This window comes from Hyla sarda, chromosome 1 (genome assembly GCF_029499605.1).
Source record: "Hyla sarda isolate aHylSar1 chromosome 1, aHylSar1.hap1, whole genome shotgun sequence".
NCBI lineage: Eukaryota > Metazoa > Chordata > Amphibia > Anura > Hylidae > Hyla > Hyla sarda.
The window spans coordinates 573,061,770-573,080,348 of NC_079189.1; the positions used below are offsets into that span (position 1 = coordinate 573,061,770).

Here is an 18,579-nt window from a genome sequence, read left to right on the forward strand (position 1 = left end):
TTCTGTCTAAGTGCTCTCTGATGACACCTGTCTCGGGAACCGCCCAGTTTAGAAGTAAATCCCCATAGCAAACCTATCTACTCTGTGCAGTTGCTGAGACAAGCAGAGATGTCAGCAGAGAGCACTGTTGCCAGACAGAAAACAACAACTCTACTTCAGCAGCTGATAATTATTGAAAGGATTAAGATGTTTTAATAGAAGTAATTTACAAATCGGTTTAACTTTCTAGAGCCAGTTGATTATATATATATATATATATATATATATATATATATATATATATATATATAAAGAAATAAAAAAAATAAGTTTTATCCTGGAATACCCCTTCCAGTACTTATCCGCTGCTGTATGCTCCACAGTGAGTTCTTTTCTTTCTGAAATTCTTTTCTGTCTGACCACAGTGCTCTCTGTTGACACCTCTGTCCATGTCAGGAACGGTCCAGAGTAGAGTATCAAATCCCCATAGCAAACCTCTCCATCTCTGGATAGTTCCTGATACGGACAGAGGTGTCAGCAGAGAGCACTGTGGTCAGACAGAAAGGAAAAAAAAAAAAAAAAAAAAGAACTTCCTGGGGATTATTCAACAGCTGATAAGTACTGGAAGTACCCTGGAGTACCCTTTTAAGATGGGCCGACACATGCACTAAACAAGCTCCGATCTATTATCATGCTGGCAGGGATTGTTCATGTGACCCTTTACTTCCATCATACTTCCAACCAGGGTTACTCCAGCTGTTGAAAATATAAAACTTCTAGCTTTTAATTCTTAATTAACAAAAGAGCTTAAAGCCAATGCAGAACCCACATTGCATATTAATGGCCTTTTTCCATTTGGGAGAGAAACGCCAGGATTTCATTGAAAAAAAATCTGTAGTTTCAACATGCTGCGATTTTAAAAATCTAAAAGCGCTGAATAACGCCAAAGATGAGTGAATAAACACCAAAGAAAAACAACACCAAGTGGGTATAGCGTTTCATAAATCCTTCTTGACCTGCAGCTAACATCCGACTGTTGTATTTGTGGCTTTTTGGGCGTTTTGTGAGTTACCTGCCCGCATAGGGATAGGTAACTTTGACTGCCTGGACTGGTGGAGCAGTCAGGGGTTAAGCAAAGGGGTCGGGCTGACTGGAGGGATTAACCAATAGTGTAAGGGGTGGGTGGTACTTGTAGACCCTCCCTTTGGGTATAAAAGGTTGGTTAGTTCCCCCCTTCTCCCTCTTTGTGCCTTACCGGTGGCTTGCCCTCCTTCCCTCCCTATTTTGTTGTATATATATGTGGTGTCCCGGTACCGTATTACATACAGTACCTTGGTATGGGTCCCCAAAGTCACAGTTCCTAGGAACCGCGAGGTCCTCAAGTTTAGTCTTCCCCTATTCACCCCTTAGATAACTAATATATTGCACAATTAAATGTAAATAAATGTATATAGAAAGTGTACTTACCTTGCGCTAGCGTCGCAGGACCTGCGGGTCACATGACAAGGCTTTAGTGTCTATGGCTAATGCAAAGGACCTTTGGAGGTTCATAGGCCATGTGATACCCACAATACTTTGTGAGGCTGATTGACAGATGGCGTGGACCAATCCTAGAACGGCCAGCCCCTGCCCATATAAGGGAGCTGCGGCCATTATTCTCTCTCTTGGGTTGCTGTCACTGAATGAGGTAGGACCTCCGCAACTTTCAACGACAATTACTAGGCCAAAGCCTTGCGGCCTCGGCTGAATAGCACAGACAGTTATTCTAAATTCTTCGCAATTATTCGCAAGGACCCTGGACCTAAACATAACCCTAAATCCAGCGGATCTGCGCATACTAAATTCCTACAAGTTAAAGAACTTACTAAAAGTCCCAACCACCAGTCAATCTCAGCCAAGCTGTTCATAGACTCTGTTACAAAGACTGTTCATATGTTTGCATGCTACAGAAAATCTTCAGTAAAGTTTATGCAAGTTTTCAGCGAAGCTCTGGTTGTGGACAATACTTTATTCTGCAAACACCTATCATCCTTGGGAAGGGTGGCGATAGGCCAAGAGACACACAGCATTTAACCCTCACCCTGGCGTCACGACTGACAAGGGTTAATAACACCCTTTATAACCTGCACAGCAACATTCCGCTCACCATACCCATCCTCAGGGCTACACCACATATATATATATACATATATATATATATATATATATATATATATATACATACATACACATATACACACAAAAAATATGAGGATTTATAAGTTTGACTGACTTGTGGGACGCTTTCGGTGTCTTGTTTGCACTTTTGCATTGTGTGCTGTGTATTTGTTGCACCTTTTTGCTTTTGTTTCTGTATCTTTTGTCTTTCTTTGAAGTCACAGCTGGCGGGAGAGATAATCAGCAGAGGATGGCGGAGGCTGATGGCTACTGGCACATTGGGCATACTGATGTCCGGCAAACTGCCTCAGCCAAGAAGTTAAGTTCCTGACTTCAAGTTATTTAAATATTGTTGATAAAGTTAAATGGTTAACTGCTAAGTATGTGTTTTACTTTGTTATTTCTACCTTATTAAAGGGGTACTCCGGTAGAAAACTTTTTTTTTTTAAATCAACTGGTGCCAGAAAGTTAAACAGATTTGTAAATTACTTCTATTAAAATTTTGTAATCCTTCCAGTACTTATTAGCTGCTGAATACTACAGAGGAAATTATTTTCTTTTTGGAACACAGAGCTCTCTGCTGACATCACGAGCACAGTGCTCTCTGCTGACATCTCTGTCCAGAGTAGGAGAAAATCCCCATAGAAAACATATGCTGCTCTGGACAGTTCCTAAAATGGACAGAGATGTCAGCAGAGAGCACTGTGCTCGTGATGTCAGCAGAGAGCTCTGTGTTCCAAAAAGAAAATAATTTCCTCTGTAGTATTCAGCAGCTAATAAGTACTAGAAGGATTAAGCTTTTTTTAATAGAAGTAATTTACAAATCTGTTTAACTTTCTGGCACCAGTTGATTTAAAAAAATAAAATAAAATAAAGTTTTCTACCGGAGTACCACTTTAAAGCTGTGACCGACCACTCAGTCCATTCAAAAAGTAATTCTTGTCAGTTGTCTTAATTCTGGATTGGGGGTAGAGTGAGAGGTCGGGGAGGTCCTCATTATTTGTGGTGGTGATTAGTGTTACAGGCAGTCTTACATCAACATCCTAATTCTACAGAAATCGTTGGGCAACATGACAAAAAATAAAAATAAAAAAAATCACATGAGAAACAAGCAAGCCTACACTAATACACATGATTATTTTGGGGGGAAAATGCCACTAAAATTTAATCTTGCAAGTGAAAAAATTAGAATTTTGTGACAAAAAAAAGCAAACAAAAGTTGCAGGATAGGGTAGGACCACACTGCGTTTGGCCCCGTTAATCGTATCCATCGGCATCCTGCCGAAAACAAGATGCTGACGTATACTGTTAACGGGCGTAGCGGACCCTCATTCAATTCTATGGCAGAAAAGAGTCCCCTAGTGCGCTACTGAAAGGAGACGTGTGCGCCAATTCAAAACACAACAGCCCCTGTCACCAATGTGCTAAAAATGGCGCATATGTCCAAAACTGAGTCACTAGGGGTGAATCCATTCGGCAGCAGAAGTGAAGGGGGTGCGCTGCTCCTGTTAACAGTATACATCGGTATCATATTAGACAGATACGATTAACAGGGGCCAGAACGTAGCGGGTTCCTACCCTTATAACTGGTGACTCCTGATTCACTGACCAGAATTCTATCACCTGTGAGAGACTAAGGGAATCCAGAACCACATGACCAGATGGGGACTCCAGGACCGCGCTGGAGAAACACTGCTGTATATAGTGTCATTCCCAGGGCTGGTGCAAGGATTTTTGCCACCCTATGGGAAGCTAATTTTCCCGCCTAATGTCTACATCCTTTGACACACCCCACCTTATTACTGGGGTGACACACTGTAACACCCCCCCCTCATCATGTAATCACCTTACTGCTGGGGTGACACACTGTAACAAACCTCCTCCTCATGTAATCTCCTTACTACTGGGGTGACACACTAACAAACCTCCTCCTCATGTAATCTCCTTACTGCTGGGGTGACACACTGTAACAAACCTCCTTCTCATGTAATCTCCTTACTACTGGGGTGACACACTGTAACAAACCTCCTCCTCATGTAATCTCCTTACTACTGGGGTGACACACTGTAACAAACCTCCTCCTCATGTAATCTCCTTACTACTGGGGTGACACACTAACAAACCTCCTTCTCATGTAATCTCCTTACTACTGGGGTGACACACTGTAACAAACCTCCTCCTCATGTAATCTCCTTACTATTGGGGTGACACACTGTAACAAACCTCCTCCTCATGTAATCTCCTTACTATTGGGGTGACACACTGTAACAAACCTCCTCCTCATGTAATCTCCTTACTACTGGGGTGACACACTGTAACAAACCTCCTTCTCATGTAATCTCCTTACTACTGGGGTGACACACTAACAAACCTCCTTCTCATGTAATCTCCTTACTACTGGGGTGACACACTGTAACAAACCTCCTCCTCATGTAATCTCCTTACTATTGGGGTGACACACTGTAACAAACCTCCTCCTCATGTAATCTCCTTACTGCTGGGGTGACACACTGTAACAAACCTCCTCCTCATGTAATCTCCTTACTGCTGGGGTGACACACTGTAACAAACCTCCTCCTCATGTAATCTCCTTACTACTGGAATGACACACTGTAACAAACCTCCTCCTCATGTAATCTCCTTACTACTGGGGTGACACACTGTAACAAACCTCCTCCTCATGTAATCTCCTTACTACTGGGGTGACACACTGTAACAAACCTCCTCCTCATGTAATCTCCTTACTGCTGGGGTGACACACTGTAACAAACCTCCTCCTCATGTAATCTCCTTACTACTGGAATGACACACTGTAACAAACCTCCTCCTCATGTAATCTCCTTACTACTGAGGTGACACACTGTAACAAACCTCCTTCTCATGTAATCTCCTTACTACTGGGGTGACACACTGTAACAAACCTCCTTCTCATGTAATCTCCTTACTACTGGGGTGACACACTGTAACAAACCTCCTCCTCATGTAATCTCCTTACTACTGGGGTGACACACTGTAACAAACCTCCTCCTCATGTAATCTCCTTACTGCTGGGGTGACATACTGTAACAAACCTTCTCATGTAATCTCCTTACTACTGGGGTGACACACTGTAACAAATCTCCTCCTCATGTAATCTCCTTACTACTGGGGTGACACACAGTAACAAACCTCCTCCTCGTGTAATCTTCTTACTACTGGGGTGACACACTGTTACAAACCCCCTCCTCATGTAATCTCCTTACTACTGGGGTGACACACTGTTACAAACCTCCTCCTCATGTAATCTACTTACTACTGGGGTGCCACACTGTAACAAACCGCCCTCATCATGTAATCACCTTACTACTGGGGTGCCACACTGTAACAAACCTCCTCCTCACGTAATCTCCTTACTACGGGGGTGACACACTGTAACAAACCTCCTCCCCATGTAATTTCCTTACTACTGGGGTGACACACTAACATACCTCCTCCTCATGTAATTACCGTACTACTGGGATGACACACTGTAACATACCTCCTCCTCATGTAATCTCCTTACTACTGGGGTGACACTGTAACAAACCTCCTCCTCATCATGTAATTACAGTACCTTACTACTGGGGTGATACACTGTAACAAACCTTCTCCTCATCTAATTACCTTACTATTGGGGTGACACGGTGGTGCTGGCTGGGCGGGTGCTTCGGGTCAGCTGGGGCTTCGGATGCTAGCTACTAACTTTCTTGCAGCGCCCCCATCAAGAGGGCGCTCTAGGCGGCTGCCTACTTTGCCTATAGGCAGACCCCACCCAGGTCATTCCACATGTAATCTGTTGGCACTTTCCAATAGGCAGATTATAGATAAGAGCAAACTCCCAGTGAACAGGCAGGTAATGCTCAGAGATTTCAGCTCTGAAGTCTGCAGCACTGTAAATGCAGCCACTTCACTCGGTCTATAGTGTCATTCCATATGTAACCTGTCCTCCCCTCTGATGTCACCACATTCCCATGTCTTCTGCTATGTAACCTCACACTGTAAAGAAGCACCGGACAGTTTCCAGTCAGCAGACACAGGGGCCGCATTGTGTGACCGGTAGGTGTGAGCCGCCTCCGATCTTTCCCCATTCATTCTTTGACGCTTCCTCCCTCTCTTCTGGGCGTGTGAGGGGTGTGACCAATCAGAGCGCAGCATTCGGCCACCTATATAACAGACAAGCGATCTGCCGATGGTCATGTGACCCGCGCTGGAGTATTAACTGCCGGCAGCTTGATACATTTGAATCAGTTGTACAGCCGGCTGCTTGATACATTGTATCCTGTATGAGAAGCTGATCAGAGAACCAATAAACACTATCAATACAGTCCAAACTACCCTCCCATTTCTAGGATCTGCTGCAGCTATGCCCTCCTTCTATAGTTTAATGTGGATGTGCCTGGTGCTGGCAGTGCCCCATGGAGAAGCCTCAGTGCTGGCAGAGGAAGGGCTATTGAAAGGTGAGTAGCTTCTTCACTTTACTCTTTGGCATGTCTGGTCACCCCCCATAGAGAATAATTGGGGATTAAAGAGTACACGTGGTTCTCTACCCTTTTAACCTTCTACTGGGGTTGTACATGTGTCTGTATAATGTGTCAGGCTAGTACTTTATGTTATCAGCCACTGGAGTCAGGTGAGACACTGACGTGCTTACTATACCAGGGTGCCTCCAGCTGTGGCAAAAACTACAACTCCTAGCATGCCCAGACAGCCGAAGGCTGTCTGGGCATGCTAGGAGTTGTAGTTTTGCCACAGCTTGAGGCAATTTGGGAAACTCTGGTATATAGGATAGTGGGTATCCTGTTCCAGAACTAATGAACAAAAGTGTAACAATGTATAGAATGTAGCCATTCTGTAGGGGGGGGGGGGGTGTATAAAAAAACAAATTTTTTTTTAAAATACATTTATAATTTGTGTGGATACAAAGTATCAGCTCTGGGGACTGTATACATTGTATGTGTGATTAGTATCTATTATACTGTGTGTGTATGTAATGTATATATGTGTGTTTTCACATAGTTTATAACATTTAGTTTCCATTTTAATTGGTGGAGTTCTCCAATCCAAAACAAAAATCTACATGTTTAAAAAATAAATAAATAAATGTAAAAAAAATGCTTTGTGTGAACAGTCATAGTATCCATGTGCTATATGCTTTTATGGGGGTCTTTTTTTTTAATTTAAATCTATTCTATTGGCTGTTGATCATGAACAATTTGCCTCTTTCAGTGTGTGTGTGTGTGTGTTCACATGTTCAGGTTTTTAATTTTTATTAAAAAGAAAGCAAGGAATTTGTCATATATTAAGGCTGTGTCTAAGGGAGACTGGGACTTCTCCGCTTTTCAAATCCATTCCTGGCTTTTTATTTAATGATTCCAATGACAACCTGAATGTGTGAATACTGCCTTATCCTCTCCTTGTGATGTTAGTTCTGAATTAACATTTTGGTCCATTTGTTACTTTCTCATCCCCTCTCCTAATTCAGTTTATAACGTGTGTGTGTGTGTGTGTGTATGTATATATGTATATATGTATATATTTATGTATGTGTGTGTGCAAAATAAAGATAGTTGCAGCACTCCAAATTGGGTGAAAAAAAAAGAAAGAGAAAAAAAAAAAAAAATATGTATATGTATATGTATATGTATATGTATATGTATATATATATATGTATATGTGTGTGTGTGTGTGTGTATATATATGTATATGTGTGTGTGTATATATATATATATATATATATAATGTGTGTGTGTATATATATATATATATGTATATATATATGTATGTGTGTATATGTATGTATATATATATATATATATATATATATATATATATATATATGTATGTATGTATGTATGTATGTATGTATGTATGTATATGTATATATATGTATGTAAGGTGGCTCTACTCCATACAAAGACAGGAGCAACGTTTCGGCTGCCTATGCAGCATGCTTGAAAAAGGTTGCATAGGCAGCCGAAACGTTGCTCCTGTCTTTGTATGGAATAAAGCCACCTTGTATTTGTTTTCACCTATTTGGAGTGCTGCAACTATCTTCTTTATTTTACCTGGCATTTTGGGTCCGTGACCTGGACCAACTAGTTGCCTGCACCTGGTTACTGTTGCTATTTTTTGCTGTGGATGTGCTGCTCTGCCGCAATTTTCTCTCATATATTATTTATTATTATAATTAATATTTATTATCATATTTATTATTTTTTAATAATATTTATATTTTTTATAATCATATTTATTATTCTATTATTTATTATTAATATTTATCGTAATTATTATTTATTATTAATTTTAATAATATTTATTATTTTTAATAATATTTATTATCATATATATTATAATTTTTTATAATTATCATATTTATTATTTATTATTGTTAGCCAGTGTTTCCCCAACCAGGGTGCCTTCAGCTGTTGCAAAACGACAACTCCCAGCATGCCCGGACAGCCTTTGGCTGTCCGGGCATGCTGGGAGTTGTCGTTTTGCAACAGCTGAAGGCACCCTGGTTGGGGAAACACTGCTGTAGGCTCACAAATGCTGGAGCTAATTATTTTACTTCTAGTCAGAAGGGATTCAGGGAAACAATGGGAGTGGCGATTCTTAAAACACATGGTGGTGGCCCAGACATCTGAGACCAATCTGGCCTAGAATAAAGCTCCAGAGGGTTGAAGCTTCCACTGTGTCACATTGGACGCACATTGCCTTTTTTTTTTTTTTTTTTTTTTGCATAATAAGACATCTGTGCGACACGTCGCAACAAAAGAGCGATTTGCACTGTGCACCTGTAATTCGTGCAGAAAATAGACGCTGGTAGATAATGATAGAGGGGCACGACTGTTGGGGGGGCTATTAGCTATTCAGGAGTTAAGTAACCATTTGGTTGCCAAGTCCAAGTATTAAATAGCAGTTGGTAGGAAAAGGGATGAGCGCGCCAAATTAATTCAGTAACCTACATCTATATACACATACTTTTGTGGTCCGGACAAAATTCCTGCATGTGTTTTAATACAATGTTTTAATCACTATTGGTTACATCACATGGTTATTACAGCAAGTGGGTCAAACCATTCTCTCTCACGGGTTGGTTTCTGTAATTAATGGTTGTAATGTTTCTGGCTGGGTGTGTGAGTCATGTCAGATGCCTTTACATGCCTGCAGCTAACACTACGGGTTGTGTAGTACATAGCGGAGTGTAGGTACAGTACCTATAGTCTGCCTTTGGGGGCAGCAGAGGTGCATGCGTTCATCGTCACTTTTGAACACGTCTCCAAATTATCGTTTGAAATATTTCTTTACTTTACAATGAAACAATAGAACGTAGCCAGGTATGTCTGTACAAGGTCCATCTGACCGGCTATCTAGTAGGGTAACTGGACATTTACCAACAGGGGCGTAGCTTAGATGAAGCAACCTGGGTATATGCCAGGTGGGCACCAAATCACTTTACCTTGACCAGAGTATGTAGATACAAGGCTAGGGTTACAAACAAAAAATGTTTTCCCAGGTGATAAAAATAGTCTTTTGGCTCTTTTAGAAGGAAATTTGCCCTTCAGAAAAGATGAGTAAGGCTGGGTCCACATCTTGTTTTTGCAATACGGTTGCCGTATCCGGTTTCATTGCAAAAACGTATCGAACCATATATATAGACATTTCATTGTAAACCGTATGCCAACCGTAGCATCAGGTTGTGTATGTTTTGCATCGTTTACGTGGTTTTTAACGGTACACCAAACCACAGTCTACTACGGTTTTGTGTCCTGGTCAAAAACCGTATCCAACCTGTATACGGTTATTTTAAAATGGAGTTCTATGGTAACTGTATTGAACCGTATGTGCGTATGGTTACATCCGGTTCGCACAATATTGGTGAGATATATCTATATCTTCTATATCTATATCTTCTATATCTATATCTTCTATATCTATATCTTCTATATCTATATCTTCTATATCTATATCTTCTATATCTATATATCTTCTATATCTTCTTCATCTTCATCTTCATCTTCTACATCTATATCTATATTATTATTTTTTTTGGGAAATTCAAAGAAAAAAATGAACTTTATTTAAAATGTTGGCAAACATAAAACCGTATCAGTTTTTTTTTTTTTTTCAAGGAAAACGTATGCAAACGGAGATCCGGTTTCAAACCGTATACGGTTTAAAAATGTGAGGAGGCATATACGGTTGCATACGTTTTGGTCCGGTTTGGAGACATACGTTTTTTTTTTTGTACAGAAACGGGATACGGAACCTGTATTGCAAAAAACGAGATGTGAATGCAGTCTAACCAGTGGTCTTGAGCTGTGTGGAACTAAAAGTTCCAGCATGTCCTGCAATAGTACAGTGTTTTGCAACAGTTTAATGTTTGTGTTTATTGCTTGCAGAAGACACAATTGCTAATTTATTGAAAGATGCGGATGAAGAGTTGATCCCTAAGAAGCCTCAGATACAGTTCAATGCGCACTTCACTGCCAATCCCGATGAGGGTTGTTACCTGGTCCCGGAACATGACGAGTGTCTTCAGAACTGTCGCTACAACACGTCAGCAAAGACCTTCATTGTCATCCATGGCTGGACGGTACGTTCTATAAATACCTACTGTGTGTGTGTGTATGTGTGTGTATATAATATTGCAATGGAATTGGTTGGTTTACTTCGAATGGAAGCTACAGCTTGGGTCTAGAAATCCCCAGACAACTCATGTCCTAGGATGAAGCCATTGGTATGACTAAAGTGAAATCTGTCGACTCTTAGAAATTGCCAACTGTGTCTTGAGGAGATGCTTGGCAGACGTTCTTGTGTTGCTAAACCTGTGTTCTCTGTCCTCAGATGTCTGGACTGTTCGAGGGTTGGTTGTATAAGCTGGTGGGAGCTCTTCGGCTAAGGGAGCCGTACGCCAACATCATAGTTGTTGACTGGATGTCTCTTGCTGATCAACTCTACCCCGATGCTGTCAATCACACCAAGCTGGTCGGGATGGAAACCGCCATTCTGATAGACTGGTTACAGGTGAGAATGCTTCACTAGCTACATACAGTACATGATATCTAAAATATTAGCATATTTTCACATAGAATGCTATATAGTGATGGTCATGGCAGTCTGGTTCTAAGGCATGGTGTACATACAGGTGATGGACGCGTGTTCTTGTAACCATTGGAATGTATTGCCTTGTACATTCTACGTGTTGCTGTGTTACAGGGGTACTTCCATGCCCCAGCATTCTGAACATTTTGTTCAGAAAGTGACGTCACTCCATGCTCCCTTTCCATAGACATGAATGGAGGGGTCACGGCATGACATCATGATGGACGTGACTGCGATGTCACGACCACTACCGCTGCAATCCAGCATTTGTTTAGAACGCCGCTGCTGCGGGAGATCGCGGGGGGCCCCAACGGCGGGACGCTTGTGATCAGACATCTTATCCTCTATCCTTTGGAGATGCAAAATATATACCAGGACCCACCAAATGCCATGTGCCAACTAAAACTGTAGTTAGTAACTTACTGCAACTCCCAAATTTATTAAAAAGCAAACATAATATGAGCCCTTATCTTGTATATGGAAAAAAAAAAAAAAAAAAAGTTGCAAGGGTCAGAAGAGGACAAAATTTTCCCCGCTTATGTATGGTATCTTATATCACTTCCCGTGATGTCATGCATATATAATTAAGCAAATTAGCATTGCTGATTTATTTATTTATATTTTTTGCAAGAAAAGTGGCAACCCTTGTCAGTGTATTTGCTCCATTATTCTTGGCCTGGTCCTCTGAGATGACTAGGGTTAATAGTTTGTACATTATACACTTTAGCTAAGCCGTTCCCCTCTATTGTCTTACAGGAGAAGGGAAATATGTCCCTTCAAAACGTCCATCTAATCGGTTACAGTCTTGGTGCGCACGTCGCGGGCTTCGCAGGAAATTACATTACGGGAACGCTTGGACGCATTACAGGTATGTAGAGTTGTAGCATTACAGGTATGTAGAGTTGTAGCATTACAGGTATGTAGGGTTCCCAACCAGCGTGCACAGCTGTTGCAAAACTACAGCTCCCAGCTGAAGGCTGTCCGGGCATGCTGAGAGTTGTAGTTTTGCAACAGCTGGAAGCACACTGGTTGAGAGATGCTCTCCCCTTCAGAGATCTAACTTGTTTTCTATCATGCCCAGTAATGTTATTCTTAATCGGAAGAGATTACATCATAATACAGGATTATGGTTGCTAAGTATCCTGGGAAAGTAAATCAGTAGAGCTTAAAGTATTATCTTTTTTCTGACTTAAATTTATTTTTTCTTTTCTTTTAACCTATCAATGTCTGTGTGCGCATGTATGAACAAGTATACTGTGTGTGTGTGTTTAAGATTTTGGAAGCTTTGTTAGATTTCCCTAATGTCTGAGGTCAAATATTAACTATTAGTGATGTCATCGTCTCTTCCAAATCTTGCGTTCCAGGTTTGGATCCAGCAGGACCGATGTTTGAAGACGTAGAAGCTCACAAACGTCTCTCGCCTGATGATGCTGAATTTGTAGACGTTCTTCATACTTACACCAGGGAGGCGCTAGGAGTCAGCATTGGCATCAAGATGCCAATAGGCCACATTGATATATATCCCAATGGTGGAGATTGCCAGCCGGGCTGTAGCCTGTCGGATGTTATTGGGGCAATAGCCTATGGAAGTAAGTAGAGCATTTACGGTATTTAATGTTTTAAATCAGTAAGCCTGTATAGAAGTCAGGTTGGTTGTACAAGATTATAACTACTATAATACTGTCCCCTATATACAAGAATATAACTATTATAATACTATCCCCTATATACAAGAATATAACTACTATAATACTGCTCTCATATACAAGAATATAACTACTATAATACTGCTCCTATATACAAGAATATAACTACTATAATACTATCCCCTATATACAAGAATATAACTACTATAATACTGCTCCTACATACAAGAATATAACTACTATAATACTACTTTCATATACAAGAATATAACTACTATAATACTGCTCCTACATACAAGAATATAACTACTATAATACTACTCTCATATACAAGAATATAACTACTATAATACTGCCCCTATATACAAGAATATAACTACTATAATAGTGCCCCCTATATACAAGAATATAACTACTATAATACTATCCCCTATATACAAGAATATAACTACTATAATACTACTTTCATATACAAGAATATACCTACTATAATACTACTCTCATATACAACAATATAACTGCTATAATACTGCTACTATGTACAAGAATATAACTACTATAATGCTGCTTCCTATATACAAGAATATAACTACAGAGTTGCTGTTTAAATTATTTTTGTAACATTGTGATTTTCCATTACCCCTTAGATATTGGGGAGGCCGTAAAATGTGAACACGAGCGTTCTGTGCATCTCTTCGTGGATTCTCTCATTAACAAAGACCAGGAAAGCTTTGCCTTCCAATGCACGAACTCCAGTCGCTTCAAGAAGGGAATCTGCTTGAGCTGTCGTAAGAACAGATGTAACGCCATTGGTTATAATGCTAAGAAAAGCACCAGTAAAAGAAACATCAAGATGTACCTGAAGACCCGGGCACAAATGCCATACAAAGGTAAGACTGAGAGACCATGCAACAAAGATTAGTGAGACCTGAGATCTCCAAAATCCCATACCAGACAATGCTGACGCCTAAAACTTAGTATCTTCTCATACCAGGAAAGGGGGTTTATTTTTGGCCTTGGGGCCATGATCTTGCATTTCCCTGCCCATAAAATTCCACTTGTAGTTTGGGTGCAGGGTACCACATGATGGTTCTTGCAGGTTTATATCCCATATCACTATAATATTGTAGCGTCCTCCTGTATATGACTGACAGTAGGGCTCGTGTAGATGGGCAGAGGATTGTAACAAAACTGCATGTAGACTTATTGGCAACCCAATGGGAAAAAATCTTTAAAGGGTACTCCACTGGCCAGCATTGGGAAGTAAATGCCGAATGCTGTTTTCGCGCTGTGGGGTCGGCCATGCCACCTCGTGGCATCACGGCCACACTTCTCAATGCAAGTCTATGGGACTCTTGCATTGAGGGGGGGGGTTTTATCATCATGTCCCATAGACTTGCTTTGAGGGGGCATGGCACACCCCCGCAGTGCGAAAACAGTGTTAGGAACATTTACTTCCCAACGCTGGCCAGTGGAGTACCCCTCTAAACCAGAATATTTTTAGTTGTCCTTTTAGGTCATGTTTGTTTAGACCATATTGTTTACATCTATGTACTTGCCTCTTGCAGTTTTCCACTACCAGCTCAAAATGCATATCTTCAACTACATGAACGAGCAGGAGACCTCTGAACCCACCTTCTCAGTCATACTTGTTGGAACTGCGAACGATTCCGTCCCTCTGTCCTTAAATGTGTAAGTACCGACTGATGTGCTGTGACCATTAAGCGACCATACCCAAGACTTCAACTAAAAATGTCTGTTGTTTTAGACCTGAGAAGATTGGATACAATTTCACCAACACTTTCCTGGTGTACAGTGAACATGAGGTCGGCGATCTCCTGACCATTAAGCTAAAATGGGACGGAACTAAACAATCGTGGTTCAGTTTCTGGAGCTCTAGTTTTTGGTATGGGTCAAAGGGCAGCGAAAAAGAACTACATGTCCGTCGAATTCGTGTGAAGTCGGGAGAAACCCAGCAGAAGTGAGTATCTCTGTAAAATCTGAAGAACAATTCCAACTCTGGCACTCAGTTTATCCATGTATTACATTATGATATGAATTGGCAGCTCTGTGGGGAGATAAGGTGTGAATTGAGTTCTATAAAGAAAGGGTCACCAGTGCAGCGAATGGCACAGGATGAAGGCATCATTGTAGCAGCTTCATGAACCAAGCTTCTGTATTCGAGATAGAATGTGGAGAGAAGAGTTAGAAGGGAAGACAGAGTTTTGGCTCCACAGTACAAAAAGGCCAGATTTTGGGGTAGAGCAGTGGTGTCACAGGAAGAGGTGTAGAACTGGGCACTACTGACTAAGGCAGTAAGATGGGAAGAAGAGGAGACTGGAGATTTTTCTCTTATGGGGGTCAAATGCTAAAACTGCAACAAAATAACCTGTTGGAGGAAAGTGGGTTAAAGGGGTACTCCGCCCTAGACATCTTATCCCCTATCCCTTGGATAGGGGGGGGGTAAGATGTCTGATCGTGGGGGTCCCGCCACTGCGGAGCCCCGAGATCTCTCTGCTGCACCCACCGTTTGTTTAGAGAGTCAGTGCAGCACCGGAGGCTTGTGACGTCACGGCCACGCCTCCTTAATGCAAGTCTATGGGAGGGGGCGTGACGGCTGTCATGCCCCCTTCCATAGACTTGCATTGAGTGGGCATGGCAGTGACGTCACAAGCCTCGGCATCGTCAGTCATCCAGCACGGAGCGAAGTTCGCTCCTTGCATCAGATGTCTGGGGTGCTGCAGCCAAGATTGGCGGTCCCCAGCGGCAGGACCCCCACAATCAGACAGCTTATCCTTTGGATCGGGGATAAGATGTCTAGGAGTGGAGTACCCCTTTAAGGGTACTTTAGGAATAGGAAACCATTTATTGGGGTAAACGGCTCTGGATCCCCCTCTAATAAGTGGTAAGAGTAGCATAACTACTAATTCAAAAGGGTCAGGGTCTTCAGACCCCCACTGATAAACAAGCTTCCCTCGTCTCAATGGAGTGGACAGATTGTATAGTCTATGGAGCCCATCTTCTGCAGTATGCTGGGGAGTGAAGCACTCACAGCCACACTGTTCTTCCAGGTTGTTCTAACAATGAAAATACTTCACGTCTCTGACATTTAGAAAGTCTAGTAACACTCACTTTCCTCTATGGGTATCCTACATTATATTACACAATGGTGATATGGTCATGGAGGATCCCTCAAAATCCATATAATTCTCTAATGTACTCCATGTTGGCCATCTTGGACTGTATGGAAAATGTTCATTTTATATAAAATTAATTTCTTGAAAATTTTTACTTTATAGGTTTACATTCTGCCTGAAAGATATTACTGAAAGTCGTATAGTGCCAGGTGGTGAACTGGTGTTTGAAAAATGCAGAGATGGCTGGGAAGTTAAGAGCAAAAAACGGTAAGATAGTCCAATGCTAGAGAGGTAGATCTGGCTAGTTAATTTGCGGGAGGGGTTACCTAGCTGGAGTCTAAACGGTGACTAACGGATAAGTGGTTCTCTATTGTAGAAGGTGCATCCAAATTCTTGCACAATGTGAATAGAAGTCATACAATGGCACTCATCATTCGGTTTCTTCAAGTTTATTATAACTTTTTCACTGATGAACACGAGACACACGACAGGGAGACATCACTAGGTGCGGGGGGAGGAGGAACTCAACAATTGTTGCGTTCCTCCTCCCCCCGCACCTAGTGATGTCTCCCTGTCGTGTGTCTCGTGTTCATCAGTGAAAACGTTGTAATAAACTTGAAGAAACCGGATGGTGAGTGCCATTGTTTGACTTCTATTCACATTGTGCAAGAAGAAACGGTAAGATGACCACGAGTGCATTTTCCACAACTGCACAGATGTGTCTGCTTTGGGACACAGTTGCAGCCTTCTTAAATGGCCGTTATGTGAATTAATGATCTAAGGGCCACCAATTTGTCCCTTAGATCCCATTGTTGGCTCAGACATCCTACCCAGAACCATCAATTGATTTTGTTCATGTTTATTCCAACAGGGTGAGCCTATAACATCATGGATCAATCACATGGGTTCCTCAATCCTTAATCCTTACTATGGGACAAGGTTACCAGCAAGTGGAACTCTACATGAAGATGTCTATTTATGAAGCACTGAAAACTATGCTGCTTACTTTAACAATGAAACCAGTCCTAGATCCTTTCCTTTTGACCCTTTTTAAACCGTTTTTGGACGATGCAGTCCTTGACCTAATGGGGAGGCCATTTTATTATACGATGGTCCTTTAATGAAGTTTACATTCCCCTCTCCCATACATGAACTATTACAAAGAAGGACTTTTGTTTTTATGAAAGAACAATATGGATTCATGAGATTATAATAATCTGCTGCTGTTACTGTATGTTATAAGCCTGTTACTTTCCAGACACCCCCACCCTTACCCCCTTTTTTTTTGTACAGGTCTCGCTAGAAAATGTATATATTTATATTTTTATATAGTGTGAACTGTGGCAAGGGGCGTCGTAGTCCTTTTTTATTTATATGGTTCAGCTGTTAACATTGTATATGAAGATCCAGTTGTCAGTATTTTATTCTAATAGCTGAGCTGTGGTAGCCCAGTCACATGGTGTTCCATCCATCCATTTTTTTTCCCTTTGCGTTCCACACCCCCAATATGTATAGAATTACTGTTAGGTATCAAGATGGACTCCATTTCTTCCCTATGAGTTTCCATGTTGCATCCATTCTCCATCGTTACATCTCAATATCAGTAGTTGGGCATGGTCCAGATGAGTTGGTGCTTTGGCTCAAGTCCTATTCCATTCAGACTATGATTTGAGCCTTTAGTTTTCTCAACAGGGATTCTGTGTTGCAACATTTTCCAAAGAGTCCAGGAGTGGGGGGGAACATGGTGGTCCAGTCCTGAAGCTGTAAATGGGCAAGTCTAATGTGCTGTATTACGGGGGGTCTCTAAGCTCCACAGGTCTGGGTAGCCTGCACTCTTAAAGGGGCTTTCACCAACCAGAAGTTCCAAGGCTCATGATACATGTTGATTGAGTTGGCATGTACCTTGGGATGATACATGAGCAGAGGATTTCCTCATCAATCTTGTTGTAAATACCTGTGTGTGTGTGTGTGTGTGTGTGTGTATGTGTATATATATGTATGTATATATATATATATATATATATATGTATATATATATGTATATATATGTATATGTATGTGTGTATATACATATGCCTTTAAAACCAAATTCATTAGGTCAAAAGCAGCCATTCCGCCCAAAAGCGAGTTAATGTATAGCCATCGCGCAACCCTCCATTGTGAAAAACTAATTTATGATATAAATGTGTATATAATGAATTTTTGCAGACTTTGTATGCTGTGTTGTATTTATTCAGAATTTGTGCATTAACATGGCTTTTTTGTTTTTTTTATGAAAAATGGTTATTTAAAATAAATAAATTTAACTTTAGATTGTCTTGTGTATGTCTCTAATTTTGACCTTTTTTATACTGCTCGGACAACGAGAATTTCATAATGTCGGACAGTCCATGTTAGATGACCATGAAAGATGTTTATCCATCTAAACTTGGTTGATAAGGTTAAAGACAAGCGCCCATAAAGTCCACATTTTAAAAGGGTACTCCCAGGGGCGTACCTAGAGCAAATGGCACTTTGTTTGACACCCCCCTCCCTCC

The 18,579-nt window shown here is 41.1% G+C and overlaps 1 protein-coding gene and 1 long non-coding RNA gene across 2 annotated transcripts in view; one reads left to right on the forward strand and one right to left on the reverse strand.

The window, feature by feature from the left end:
• The window catches only part of LOC130294312 (uncharacterized), a 29,396-nt gene extending 23,105 nt beyond the window's left edge, over window positions 1-6,291 (reverse strand). The window contains exon 1 of the long non-coding RNA XR_008848460.1: window positions 6,165-6,291. This is a non-coding gene — a long non-coding RNA (uncharacterized LOC130294312). The remainder of the gene's footprint in view (window positions 1-6,164) is intronic.
• A 90-nt stretch (window positions 6,292-6,381) lies between these two features.
• LIPG (lipase G, endothelial type) lies at window positions 6,382-18,031 on the forward strand. The gene is made up of 10 exons (XM_056543851.1): window positions 6,382-6,611; window positions 10,557-10,750; window positions 11,002-11,181; window positions 12,016-12,127; window positions 12,624-12,848; window positions 13,553-13,795; window positions 14,474-14,597; window positions 14,674-14,886; window positions 16,205-16,309; window positions 16,914-18,031. Exons 1-10 carry the CDS (start codon window positions 6,518-6,520, stop codon window positions 16,924-16,926), a joined length of 1,503 nt encoding a protein of 500 aa, XP_056399826.1. The 5' UTR covers window positions 6,382-6,517; the 3' UTR covers window positions 16,927-18,031.
• The last annotated feature ends 548 nt before the right edge of the window (window positions 18,032-18,579 follow it).

Excerpts from the sequence above, each read along its gene's own strand:
- LIPG (XM_056543851.1), top strand. The coding sequence starts at position 6,518 with ATGCCCTCCTTCTATAGTTTAATGTGGATGTGCCTGGTGCTGGCAGTG. Across the intron at positions 10,751-11,001 it reads TTGTCATCCATGGCTGGACG|ATGTCTGGACTGTTCGAGGG; the intron begins GTACGTTCTATA and ends CTCTGTCCTCAG. Across the intron at positions 11,182-12,015 it reads TTCTGATAGACTGGTTACAG|GAGAAGGGAAATATGTCCCT; the intron begins GTGAGAATGCTT and ends ATTGTCTTACAG.